The 14083-nt window shown below is 34.6% G+C and overlaps 1 protein-coding gene across 1 annotated transcript in view; it reads left to right on the top strand.

The window, feature by feature from the left end:
- MALRD1 (MAM and LDL receptor class A domain containing 1) overlaps positions 1 to 14083 on the top strand; it is a 229868-nt gene that overhangs the window by 175017 nt on the left and 40768 nt on the right. The window contains exons 33-35 of the mRNA XM_030944073.1: positions 4796 to 5071; positions 8316 to 8441; positions 10468 to 10534. Of these exons, the coding sequence (XP_030799933.1) occupies positions 4796 to 5071; positions 8316 to 8441; positions 10468 to 10534 (469 nt within the window). The remainder of the gene's footprint in view (positions 1 to 4795; positions 5072 to 8315; positions 8442 to 10467; positions 10535 to 14083) is intronic.

Raw genomic sequence — 14083 nt, 5'->3', positions numbered from 1 at the left:
CACTTATTGACTTAACACTTTTCATACTGTAAAGGCTTTTTCTCCAAAATCATCAGCTCATGAGCTCTATTTACTGTAAACATGGTTTGATAGTAGCACATTGCAATAAAAATGTATTTAAAAGCACATATTTGATCTGACAACAATGAAATACAGATATATCCGGCTGTAGTTATTGCAGTTCACAGAACAGTACATACCAAATATTATTTGCTTTAAACACTGGTCTGATTTTTATATTTTTTTTTATATCTACCTCAGCTACTTCTCATAAAAGTGTGAAGGTGCATGTGAGGTAGCACTTCTGTCCCGTAGATTATAACTCATCCAGCACAGCTGTGTGAGTAAGTTTCAAAAGATATAGGACCAAATTAAAATGTCAGGTTTTAGGACCTAATTAAAATGTCTTTTTTATGATATACAAGTAAATGTTATATGCGCATTTTTAAACCCTTTCTCTTTAATTTTGGTTATTTGCCATTTGCAAGGTAAAAATAAGTGCAAAATAAAACACAAAGTGCAAAGTAAATAAGGACATGTACTCAGCTTTCTACTTGAAAAGTCATGATTTCTTTAGCTATAATGGAACATCAACAATTTACTGCTGTTTTTCATGTGAATCCAAATTCAGACTCACTGCTTTGCAGTGCAGAGGTTATTTTTGTTGAAATTTTTTTGTTTAGTTTGCTTTTCATCTTTGTGCAAACACTGAATTCTTGAGGATTTTTTAGTCGTGCTTTTCAGTGAGCATGCAGCCTCGATACAAAAAGCTAAAGCTTTTATACTGTCTTCCTTAGAACTCATCATTGTCAGCAGATTTATCTCCAAATCCTTAAACAGTTTCAAACAGATAATGCTTTTGAAAAAAGCAACCTGTACAATGTCTCCTGCACTCCTGAATGTGGTCTGAAAATGAGAGTCACACGGCACTCAGGAGATGAGTGCTGCCTTGGGAACATCTTTTCTACATTTGAGAAAAGGTGAGGGGAACATTTTCTTGGCATGCCAGTGTTAGGCAATTGTTGAATCAAACAATATTAAGTGACGGAAAGGATGTGTGGGCCACAAATGGTCCCATTTGCATTGAAAAGGCTTCACTTCAGATTCTGCTGTTTAAATGACTTTCATAATAAATATGTACAAGATGAAAAGGTTAGGTTCCCAGGTATGCTAAGTTTAAAGTTAGTTTTTATTGCTAAATTGTGTGAGTGTACTACTGTGTGAGTCAGCACATGAAGGGTGTTTCTGACGAGTCTCTCATTAGTGCCAGCTCGTTTTTCACTGCAAACCACATTGTGGTGTTAACACCTTTGTTTAATTCTTCACAGTGGCAAGAAAACAGAATTAATATTCCCACTTTTAGAAGGAAATGTGTCAGTAGCAGATACTGCAATGATGAGCTTAAAATAAATAATTACATAGACGGTAGTTTTGAATACAAGTAATTAGTTTTGCATTAATGTTGCCGGAGATTTCAATTGGAATTAGTTAATTATTTTCTACATTTGCATATTCTTAATTAGCTTTTTTTTAGTTGTTAGCTTTGTACAAATTATTGTTTTGATAAATTTTCAAAATTTTTACCAGGCACATTTAATTTATAATTAGGAAAAACATTTACAAACTACCTTATGTAAAGAAAATAGGTTGAATTTTGGGGTAGAGTTTTGACAGACCATGGCAATAACAACCTCTTATAGAATGCCAACCAGAGCACAATTTTCTATGGTATCTGAAACCAAACACATGTGAACTAATTAACATATCATGTGAGTTAATAAGCAAGGGATAGTCCTATGAACTTTGAAGTACATTCTCATCTTATGCACTGTTCTGATCTAAAAGGATTTTACTTATTTCAGGGTATGACTTAGATTTTTTTTTAATGTAGTGCAAATATAAAACAGACCTCAGTAAGACCCCTGGATAACCCTACATCTAACTCAACCTGGACACATCTTTGCTGCCCTTGGTGAATATTGCACACTCAAATATAATTGCTATGCAAGTCAGGAAGAACTTCATCCTAAAATTATTTTCTAACAATCAGAGGGAATATGATATAAAATAGTAGTAGAAAATAATAATAGACAACAATATTAATAATAATAACAATAGAAAAATAATCATCCCCATTCAGAAAGAGCATTCACGCATTTCTCTAAATACTGAATTTGGCACAGAATTATTTACATGCATAAGCTCATTATATGATTGGGCACATAAGGCTAAACTGATCAGGGTTACAAAAGCCTGAAAATAATTTTAAACTCAAGGCCAGATTCATAACAAGCAACACATTAAAGAAATGTTGAGTTTAAGAGGGGATTTCAGTTTACAGAACAAATTTGGGTAGAAGCATGTGAATAAACATATCAAGAACAGGAAATTAAACTGGGTCAGAAATGCTCACAAATGTATTATAAACGCAATCTCTCCTGCAACATAAACAGGCAACCACAGCAAAGTCAACTACATTGTATCTGTGTGAGGTTAATTTCCGTAGCATCAGAACAAATACAGAAAAGCTAACACAGGACTATGCAAGGACAAAAGAATGTGTATAAGCAGAACTGACTGCAGCTTAAGTCATTTTCACTGCTTAAATGCCCCCCAGGCACTGTGAGGAAAGGCTCAGAAATAGCAGAAAGAAAAAAAAGTACTTTCAAATATAATCATACTTTTTTATTTTTTCCCAGAGCAAATGCAAACTAAAAATCAAAAATATTTTTTTTTACTCCACTGTACAAGATTTGACAGCATTAGTTCAGTATCAATGGAGAGAGAATTATGTTCTCTCAATGACATTTCATCAGTATCTTGGCAGGATCATGGCCTTATATATAGTTCCTATATGACAAAAAAAATTCAGCATTTTCATGGGCTACTATTATTATCTGGTAAAGTATAGGATCAAAGTAGAAAAAAATGCAAAACCTAGAATACTTTTAATCTACCAAATCAATCCACTATGTGATCTGAATGTGTATCATCAACTACAGAAAACCAACTTCCATAAGCCTTTTAAAGTAGAATAGATTTTTTTGAGACTAACACATTTATAAAACACATATGAAATCACAATCTTTTCAATCCCAAGTAAAAGTTCACATCTTTTAGGTATACGTGGCATAATTCTGAATATAAACAGTACAAAAGATCACCAGGTTATTATTTTCACCGAGTCAATAATAATTTTTGTTATTTTATGTTTACACTATACCCAGCGAATCAAATACATTTTTCTAGTAGAAAGATTTAATTAGATTAGGGATGTGAAATACTGTTAGGCATCTTCTATTGTATGAAGCTTTTCAATTATGATTTTCTGATATAAAGTCAACTTGAAAATCAAAAATTTCTAACCTATAGAGGGTCTGAATTAAAGAGAACTTTGAGCTCTTTCTCCTTACAGCTGCTTCACAAGAAACTGGACGGTAAACTAATGCTGATATTCTCTTCACCTGAATGCATTAACAGTTAATTTATTTGTACAAAAAGCTATTGTTATTTATGATGGTGGTATCTTGAAACTGAGCATGTTTTAACAAAGCCCTCACACTGTAAAACCCCAGCCTGGTTTTGCAGAATACACAAACATACTGATATGACCAGAGGATTAAAAGTCATAAAATCATGCCAAAATCTATGTACTCTCTTACAGTGTCATGCCTTAATGCAGCAGTAACATTGGACATCTGAGTCCAGAGAACAATGCTTGCACCATTTCTAAAGACGAGATGAAACGCACCCATGACTTTTTGTGCTTGTCTACTTTGCCTCAGCCCAAGTCAACAGCAAAATTCCTCCTGTGTTTATGGACGAAGTGACATTAATTTGTCTTACCTTGTCTCTAATGATCATATTATATTTTTTACTCAGCTGCTGCAAATTGACCTTAAAAGAAAGATTAAAAATATGGAGCTGAATTCTGGAGGTTTTTCTCTTTTCCCTGCACATAAAAAGTACAGGAATCCATCACATTGCTTCCCTGGGAGATGCTGATACTCTAAAGAACACAACATTAGCACAGCCAGCTCCTTAGAAATTAGCTTCCACAAATAGATCTTGTGTTTCTGCTGATAAAATTTACTTGCAATGGTTTTCATAGGAAAAAAGAAAGACTTAGGTGTCTGGGACAATTTATTTATATACATGATCACAAAAGGTCTCCCCAGTATCTTCTTCTTTCAACAATGCAAATAAGCATGGAATATTTATTTAATTAATTTATTTTTTGTCAGCTGTCTGAATTTGTTAAAGTTCAAAAATAAAACCCACATTTTTCTTCAATTGTATCCTGGAAGCCTATCTAGTATTTTTTTAATTTAATTCTCTATCACATCAAGCTGCGCTAAAGAGTCAGAGTAATAATAAACTAGATCAGTAGAAGTTTTTATTGTTACTTTATAAAAATCTTTTTCTTAATTTAACTTAAAATTATAGCTTGAGGGCTATTTTAGAGCTTTCCAGATATCCGGTGAAAGACAAGATTTATTAATATTTTGGTATTAATCCTTCTATGTGTACATGGCAAAAGAAGTAATAGGATCAAAATAAATGCTGATTTAGACGCAAAATGTTGCAACAACAATAATGGAGTTAATATTAGACAAAAAATTTTTAATACTGCGTTTTGCACTTAGGAGCTGTGTTTTTATAAAAGGTTGGGTTCCTTTTTTTTAAAGGGTTTAGTAACCAAAATCAGCTGCATTCCCACCAGTTCCTATCTCAAAGGCAGTATGAATGACTACTGAAAGAGCAGAATCCCTAACCATTCCTTTTCCTCCTGTAGGATCAGCTGGTCCCCACCCTCCCACCTGCAGCGGTGGCGAGTTCCCGTGCGCGTACGTGCTGCAGTGTTTGTCCCTCGCTGCGCGGTGCGACGGCGTCGAGGATTGCACGGATGGAAGTGATGAGATGACCTGCCCCATGGAGATGCCCACCACCACATCCCCAGGCTCCTGCAAGGCAGCAGAGTTCCTGTGTCCTTCCCAGGGCTGTGTCCTGTCCCTCCTGCTCTGTGATGGGGTGCCCGACTGCCGCCTCAGCGAGGATGAGGCTGGCTGCCGTAAGTTACATCCATGGTGCTGGTTTTGGCAATGGTCACTTACACACCCAAACTTTCTTTCCTGAGTTTTAGAAAAGAAAAAGATCAGCACAGTGAAGTTTAGTGTAAAATTCATCATTCCCTTGTCAAATAAACCCCTATTTGTGTCACTTATAATGCATTATTGCAGAGATGCTTTACATTTCTAAATAATTTTGCTCATGCATATTAATTTCCTTGCTATAATTTAGTAAGTGTTTAAGAAAACTGCAATCGTGTTTCTGTTAATATTTACAAGCATTTCCACATTTTTTCCTTAAATCAGTCAGCTGCATTTGCATTGCCTCTGTAACTTCTGATCATATGACAGAAAGATAGGCTTCTGCAGTTCTATTATTCAGTAACATTTAAGGCAGTCCTGACCTTTCAAGGATTTTGAAATCAACTCTGTTCATGAAAAAGCAGCAATCTCTGCCCCAAGCGAGGAAAAGGGCTCACAAACAAAACACAAGGTCAATAGGCTTTGAAATGTAACTGCAATGAGATGCAGTGGAAAAGCATCTGAAACAAATAGACACAAAAGTGAGTGTCTGCCATTTAAAAATGTTTCATTATTAGCAGGTGAACTGAGGCCAAATGTTTCATTCCAGGAATTTCAATAATTAGCTACTCAGAAAAAGAAAAAAGAAAAAGAGGCTTTTTACATATAAACATTTTTCTTCCTAAACCTGTCACAGTCTAAAAATTTTTAAACATTTTTCTCATCCTTATCAGAATGAAAAAAATTGGTAAAAAAATATCAGTTTACAGTGGATTAGAAATTCATGTTATTTAATATTTTCTATCAAATCTATTAAATATAAAGGCAGGCTACTGCACATGCCATTTAATTTAGCAGTTTACCAAACTAGCATGGATTTGGCAGACTATCCATGTAAGTCTTTTGTTTTGAAGTGAACTCTGTGGTTTTGTTGGCATAAGACATGATTTTGGAGATAACTTTGATGTTAAATTCTACATACCCCAAAGACATGTAGAAATTTTGCATGTTCCTTTCTTCAAATAAACCTCTCATGGTCAAATCTTCATTTGACCTTGTTTCCTCCTCAATCTGTCCTCTGGTAGAGACATCCATGCTGTGTTCTATTACAAGTGCATCCCAACTCCACACCACAGAAGCTGATGTGAAACCTCAAAATTTGAAAGCCAAAAGATTTCCATGATTTTGTGTATTACCCAAACAACTGAGATATTCTTTTGTTTTGTTTATTTTACTGCTTTGACTTCAAAACAAAACCCAGGGGTTAAGAAGAAATTAAGTCCTGGTCTATTCAAAGAACAAATATTCTCCATAGATATTTCAGAACTTTGGGTATCTCAGTCTGAAGGAAAATTAGTCAAGTCTGTACTTCATTGTTACTCCAAAATTTGGCTCACAGTAAGTAAACATGCAAGCCTTGATAGTATAAGATAGAAATACAGAAGCAGAAATTCTTGTTTCTTCACCGAAGAGGATAATTCAGAGAAGCAAAGCAAAGCAGAGGAGAAGGCAAAGAAAAAGAAAATTATTTGTGCTAGTTTGGAATTAAATCAGTGGAAAGCTGATTAGTGTCACAGCTGGTGCTGAGATCCAGCTGTGTACGCCATGAGAGCACAATGTTTAATCTTTAGCTTCCTACTTTTAACAGGTGAAAACCCAAATAAATTTGTCAACTGGGGAAGGCCAGAGAGAAAAAGTAAAAATCTCAGAAATTTCATTCTTTTATTGAAATTTATGCATGATCTATAAAATTGATTGTTGTGCTAGTAACTCCAACCTATGTGTACTCCAATAATAGCACAGATTGAAAGTGGGGATTTATTTTTTTAGATTTTAGATGGATATTTTTTCCTTGGTGCAGATCAAATCTACCTGTTCATTTTAGAAAACTTCAGTTTAGGAATTACTGACACTTTCCATTTTGTGTCCAATAGCAATTTTATTCATTTAAGTGCAAAACAAAACACTTAACACTATTTAAGTGTAGAACAAAAAAGTTCTGGGTTCTGAATTCTGGAATTCATCAGGGAAAGTTTTCTTTTGTGATAAAGACTATTTGTCAAAACGCATCTTGCAAAGATTAAGGATAAAGCCCTAAAGGAGGCCAGGACAAAAAAACCCCAACCAAACAAAAAAACATTGGTCAAGTCCCTACTACAAACACAGTTTCTACCACAGAAATGCTTTTCTTCATGACTTAGGAATTTATGCAGAGAGAATTTCCTGTAGAGTTCACATAGCAGTTAGGTTGTACAACGTTATGCTAATACTGTTTTATTTCTACTAATGAAGTGGATTTTGTTACTTGTTGCATTTAACAAAAAAATTCTGGAGCTGATTTCCAGTTCAAGATGTTCTACTTGGCTGGCTCTCTTCTTGCTGACAGTTTTAGTGGAGGGTATATTACCTCACCTATTTAATCTTTTATTTGCCTGATTACAATACTAAGGTTGTAAACCAAACATATTAACACCAGTGGGATGTATACGTTAGTTTTCCACAGACCAACATCCTTTTCACCTGATTGAAATGCTAATAGCAATGGATAAAAAGTAATTTTTCAGTTTTCTGTAGTGAACCAAAATGTATATCTTGTAGTTTTGGTAAGTGTTAAATACCTATGAAATATTAAAAATTTTATACTTTCAAAGTGGCTGTGATATCATTATACCTTCTACTGGTTTAGTTTGCACCTGGAAAATTAAATATAGATGAAAATTGGACATTTTTATGTTCACATCTTTACTGTTTTTAGTGCCTCCATGTGGTCTTAATATTCTTTAGCTCAGCACCAATAACTTGGTGCCATTGTCCTTAACTGCAAAATTTTCAACCATTAGGTCCATTGCTATGACTGTCCCCTCTATAATGTGTTAAAATAATGTGTAAACAAATTGATTCCATCATTTTGAAACTAGTTTCTGAATGAGAGTTAATTATGTTTGCTGATACCTTTTTTATGGGTTTTCTTTGGGATTTTGCAGTATACACTCCTTCGCAAATATTACATGGGAAAATTTGGTTTCTGTACCATCTGTGCTCTGTATTTGTTTACTTATTTAGCATCTCAGTAGTAAAGTTGCATGTCTTTGAAGATGAAAGCTTGGAGAGGTCACACAGATGCAAGTTTGCATCCTACAGTATGAATCAAGTTTTCTGCTAGTTTTTGAACTATAAGAAAAAGAATACAGCTGATGATAATGACCATGTTACTTTTCATTTCAGCCATTAAAGACTGTTCCAATGGTTCTTTGTTATGTGCTTCAACTACTCAATGTATACCACTCTCCCAGCGTTGTGATGGAGTTGTAGACTGCATTGATTCCAGCCTTGATGAGTCTGGCTGTTCAGGTATTTAGTTTTGGATAAAAATATAATTTGAAAGAAAGAAAGTATAGTTATTTCCTACTGAATGTTTTGGCAGTCCTCAAACTTGACTGAAGTTCCTCTGCTAAAACTTTGTCAAATTACATTAGACATCAATTTTCGTGATGAAAGTATGACACATATGAAAGTGAGAAAAATATGCTTAAAATCTTAACATCTTCATAAGAGGTGTTTCTTACCATATAAATACATTGCTCAAAAAAGCCCCAACCCTTTGTAGTGTACTTTTAAGACTTCCCTTGATTTAGCCAGTTGAGTTAACCCATATTGTTAAGTAAAAGGTTTGCTTATTTGTGGGTTTTTTGTTTGTTTTTTTTCCAAGTGTATTACAAATCCAGATTGGAAAATAAACTAAATAGCATTTGTTTTAACACAGCGCATTTGACAAAATATTCAGGTTTGATTTGTAGTAGTTAAATGGTGGATAAAAATAAGTAGAGGACAATAATACACATTCAATGTGAATTAGACTTTTATTAACAAAATCTACCAAATACATAGATGATGGTGATATAAATAATTTAATCTAGATTCAAAATGTCCCCTTCAATTACAGAAAGGTACTGCTGCTCTTCCCCAAGACGGATATAAACTCTTGACCAGTTCTGTGCTGACAGCACTCTGCCAGCTTTGCTCAAGTTGCATTAGCTGAGAATTTAACTCTCTCTTTTTATAATTTTTATGAGTTATGTGATAAAATTCACAACGCATATGCATTGCAATGATATAATTCATTATAATATATTAAATGTCTATTCACATACTACAATTTTTACAAACACTTATTGGTAGGAGGCATCCACAAGTTTCTGTGGGAGTGAAATTTGACCACAAGTATTATGTTCACTATCTCTCATAGCATCATGAAATGGTTTCCATTGGAAGGGACCTTAAAGATCACAAATTTGCAATGCCCCTGACTTGGACAGGGACACCTTCACAAGCCCAGGTTGCTCATGTGAGAGAAGGAATCATACTTGAATATTAAAAAATACCACTTCTATAATGATGAGAGAATTCATACTTGGTAAATTTGATTTTTAAAAATTATTTTAAATTAAAATAATTATAAAATTAATTAAATATAAAAGAATATAGAACATAAACTAGTAGACATTCATAACAGTAATTTAAAAATCTTCCACAATTTTTTCCAGAAAGCAGACCTTTTAAGTAAGTAATGCACTTTTCAAAATTTAATCCTGAAATTGGAGATGTCTACACCGAATAGCACTGTTATATGCTGCATGAAACAATTTCATTTTGCATATATTCAAAACTCTTTGGGTGTAATTAGTATATTACCAGTTATTTTCATACTGAAAAAGATTCAGAGGATTTTTTTTCTTTTTTTGAATTTGAGTTTTTTCTTGCTAAAGCAATGTAAAATTAAGCTTTGGTAAAATTAAATGTGATGATGTGGAAATACAAGTTAAGGGACATCAAGAGGTTTTAAAAGAGTATCACTAAGTACTTCAACACCTTTTGTCTTTTAAAGCCTGATTTCCCTCGTTCTTATGAGAATGTGATTTGTTAAAATTCTGAATATCTTTAATAAAAGGATTGGTCACAAAGAATGTCTGTTCACCAGCCCTATATAAAACCTATTACTAATCATGTAGACAGGTAATAATTAAATATTAGATCAATTCTTTTGGGTCTTATTTTATATATTCCCGTTGTTTGTAAATTAAGTAAGTGGCAAAAATTCTGGAGTCAGAGGAAAATCTCATTTGAGAAAAATTTGAAGCTTGTTCAAGTGCAGCATCAGGATTTCAGTAAGCTCAAGACCACAAGACCACTCCATCGCTTGTAATATTCTTATGACTTCACATTTGTATCACCAAGTCCAGATCTAAAAAAAGGAAGTTTTGGAAGTGCTAAGCTCTCAAAAGGACAAGTGTGAATATTTTGCCATTTTGAAAATCAGATAATGACAAATGAAATAAAAAAGAGGGGGAAATCACAATTTTTACCTTTATGTTTGCAGCTTGTCCTGAAGAATACTGCAAAAATGGAGGAAAATGCATCCTCAAAGATGACATTCCATTATGCCAGTAAGTTTCATTGGCAATTGACTTGTGCTTGAGTGTGGAGAAAGCTGCTGTTGAAACAGGTGGTTTGGTCTCCAGGGATTGAAATTATATTTGGTAGAAGTGTATTTAAAATATTCTCTGTATGTCTACACTATTTTTATTTACACTTGGTGAGTTAAACCGCATTTTGAGAAGAATGTTATTTATCAGATAGAATTTTCTGTAACTTTTATCTTTCATTTCATGAGACAACCTGTTGGCCTGACACCCTAAGTTTTCTGGCTCATGTTTCTCATCAACATTTCAAAACACGTTTCTGTGCCTTATTTGCAGCAGGTGTTGTATACCTCAGATGAGATTTTACAGCAGGCCACATACTCATCTTCATCTTCCTGTTAGGCATTTGGAAAAAAAAAAAAAGGGTTTTTTCCATTTATCCCCCCCCAAAAAGGGGTTTAAAATATGCTTGCATTTTTTTTTCTGGAAATACTCTCTGAAAAAAAAATGTATGAGCTATTAGAAAGAGTCTCAGGATATCTGAAGCACCTCATTTACACAAGATATCACTGTTTCCCTTTGGGAAATTAGAGGAGACTTTCTAAGTGCAAAGGAAGTGATGGTATGTGTTATCTTGCTTTTGTCTTTCACATGCTTCAGTGGAGCTTGCCAATTTGCCAAATTACTAAAGAAGTAACTGTTTTATCACAGTAGCTATCTTAGTCAAGATTAGATACTAAGGTTTGTCTCCTGGTTGCCAGGAGATGCACATTATTAAGCCTGCTTTGTCTTTCAAGACAGGTTTATCCTTGATTGGATGAAGAAATGTAATATATAACATAAAAAATATAGGGACATTCATATAGGGTATTTCAATTGGGTCTCAGAAAAAACCCTTAACTACCTGCAGATTTCCCCAAAAATGTACACTATAATAGAACAGAGAAGAGTCTCTTGACAGAGAATGGCAAGAGTCTTGGAATTTCATCAAGGTGGCTGCTTCAAAATTTTTTTAACACATAAAGAGAGAAAGGGGACAAAAAACCATAGGGAAAGATTGCAGGATGAAAAGTCAGCAGAAAATAAAGGCATGTGCAATAGGAGGTTTGCAATTTGTAGATTAGATAATCGATCAAAAATACAGTTGCTTGTAGGGACGAAGCTCTAGGGGAATAATTGAGATTTTAAGTGTACAAGAGAATTATGAGAATTGAACTTCTGTTCAGACTTGCAAGAGAAAGTAACCCAAACTAGCAAATCTTTTTTATCCACAGAAATAAAAGACTTTTGGAATAAAAACAATAAATTAAACTAGCAAGTAGGGTAGTTTACCTCAGCATTCAGTAAGAAACATATTTAATTCTGATGTAATGCACAGGCAATCAGAGCAAAGGCACAGAAAAAAAAAATTCCTTAACTAGGAGGTTTACAAATCTTCAAAAGCTGTACTTGCTTGTGCTGGGGAAATTGGTCATCTCTACACAAGAATACCAGAACACCAGTGCATGTTGCAATAGGCTTTCTGAAAACTGCCTGTAGGAGAAGTGGCTGGAGAACTACAAATATCAATACCATTCAAGGCTTTATAATATTTTTAAGGAATTACTTATATATATAATAACAGGAGAGTTAACCATTACTAAAATAAACTTCTGCTTGACTTTTTGAAATTCCACATCAAGACCATAAAAAGACCAAAAAAAACCCCAAAAATATACCTGAAATAATTTAAAATGTAGAAGTATATTAGTTTTCAATACCCAGGGGAAAAACAATAAAAATACAGAACCAGAAACAAACAAACAACTCCCCAAAATCCCAAAATAACTGAACAAAAATAGAAATTTTCATGAAAAATATGCTGCTTTTTTACCTTTTAGTTCTCAGTTTTTACTCTAAGTCTCCTGAAAAATAAGTGATAATTTTAGCTAGAAATATCTTCCGCCCTTGAGAGCAACTGTTCTTCTAGACTGCAGGATAGGTCAGGAGAAAAAGCAAAGTGTTTAAGAGTGCAGAAAGCCTGCTCCACAGCAAGGAGACCCTTGAAAAGAATGGAGTCCAGATACTGCCCTGCAACAGAAGGGACAGAGTCTTCCTAGACACCCAGAAGCAATTGTGGGGGGATCAAAGTGCTTTTAGAAGTCCCTGGGTTTGACTGATACTTTTCAGTGACACAGCTGAAAAGGAGAAAATTTGTTAACATAATCTTTTCTTCCTATTTTATTCAGCAAAATGGATTCTGATCTTCCCCCAAGTGAGATGATTGTGCTGTAGTTTCTATAAAACAAAACCTGAGTCTGGGGTTTAAAAGTAATTCTCAGGCCTCCCTGAGAATGTTGGTTTAACAAAAAATTGGAGTGGACAGCTCTCAAAGCTTCATTTGTTCCATCAATTCCTACAAGAACTGAAAGTGCTGCTCATTTTAGGTTAGTTTGAGGTACACTGATACAAAGGAATAGACTTTCTGGAAAACATTTTTGCTGATGATAACAGCTGAGTTTTTCTGTGGTTTTAATGCAGTGGGGTTGAAATAGTTGATTGTATATGCTTCTTCCAGTAGTTTAACCTGCAGGAATGGCAACAGTGAATTTGCAGTAGCTGCTTAGGCAAAAGAAAGCCCTAGCATTCGAACTATTTGAAGAGACTGAAAGCAGACAGTAGATTTTTTACATTTAGTGCTTCTCCAGTTCCTTTGATGCTGTATGTTTTTACATGTGTGAACTTGTGTGGCTTAGATGTATATGAAGGTAATACTTAGGGCATTACCCTGTCTTTTGAGAGGATGTAACTAAGAGGGATCAGTAGCTGTGGAAGGTGAGCTCTGACATCCCTCTCTGAAGAGATGTCTGTAGGCCTGGTGAAAACAAAAGTAGTGGATACAAGTCTAGATGAAATTTCAGTATATATTGGAGTGGGTAAGAAAGCTGATGTATCAGATTGCTGTAATTTTTGTTCATGCTACTGCAAACAGCTTCTCTGGGCCGGTGCATAATGACTGCAATAACATCAGTGGGATGCCCAGTGTTTGGGAATGTGACTGCTTAGTTCTGATGGATGTTCTCAGTGAGAGAGAGTATCTGAGTAAATGCAGGGCACTGGTGCTTGGGTGATGGTTATCCTCCTACTTGAACAAAATACAGCTTGATGGCTGTCCTGCTCCTGCTTGGTATTTGTATTTTTGAGTTAGCTTTGAAAGTCACTTGCACTTGTTTCTGCTGTTTGGTCTGGAGAGTAATTGGGGCGCATATAGAACACATTTGTCTTGTACTTTCTATTTCATGGGCATTTTCTTTGACTGCCAAACTAGATGGAGCTTTAATCTGAAATTCTATGGCCACTCTCATTTGACAAAATGTGACTCCCACTTGTCCTGACTGAGGTCTCCTCTGTAGTCAATGTGCAGCCGAGTGGCTGGTGCTGGCAATCAGCTACTATGATTGCGCCAGCAAATCATGATAATTTGAGCAATAATGACTGGAATTTTTGCAATTTCCATCCTCCTGATTTCAAAATCATTCCTTTGATTATATGTATGCTTTCCCCAACTGCTTGTCCAATGTTTCTTTGTGTTTG

This window comes from Camarhynchus parvulus, chromosome 2 (genome assembly GCF_901933205.1).
Source record: "Camarhynchus parvulus chromosome 2, STF_HiC, whole genome shotgun sequence".
Classification (NCBI taxonomy): domain Eukaryota; kingdom Metazoa; phylum Chordata; class Aves; order Passeriformes; family Thraupidae; genus Camarhynchus; species Camarhynchus parvulus.
The sequence above is the reverse complement of the archived record's forward strand: the minus strand, read 5'-3'. Positions and strand labels throughout refer to the sequence as shown.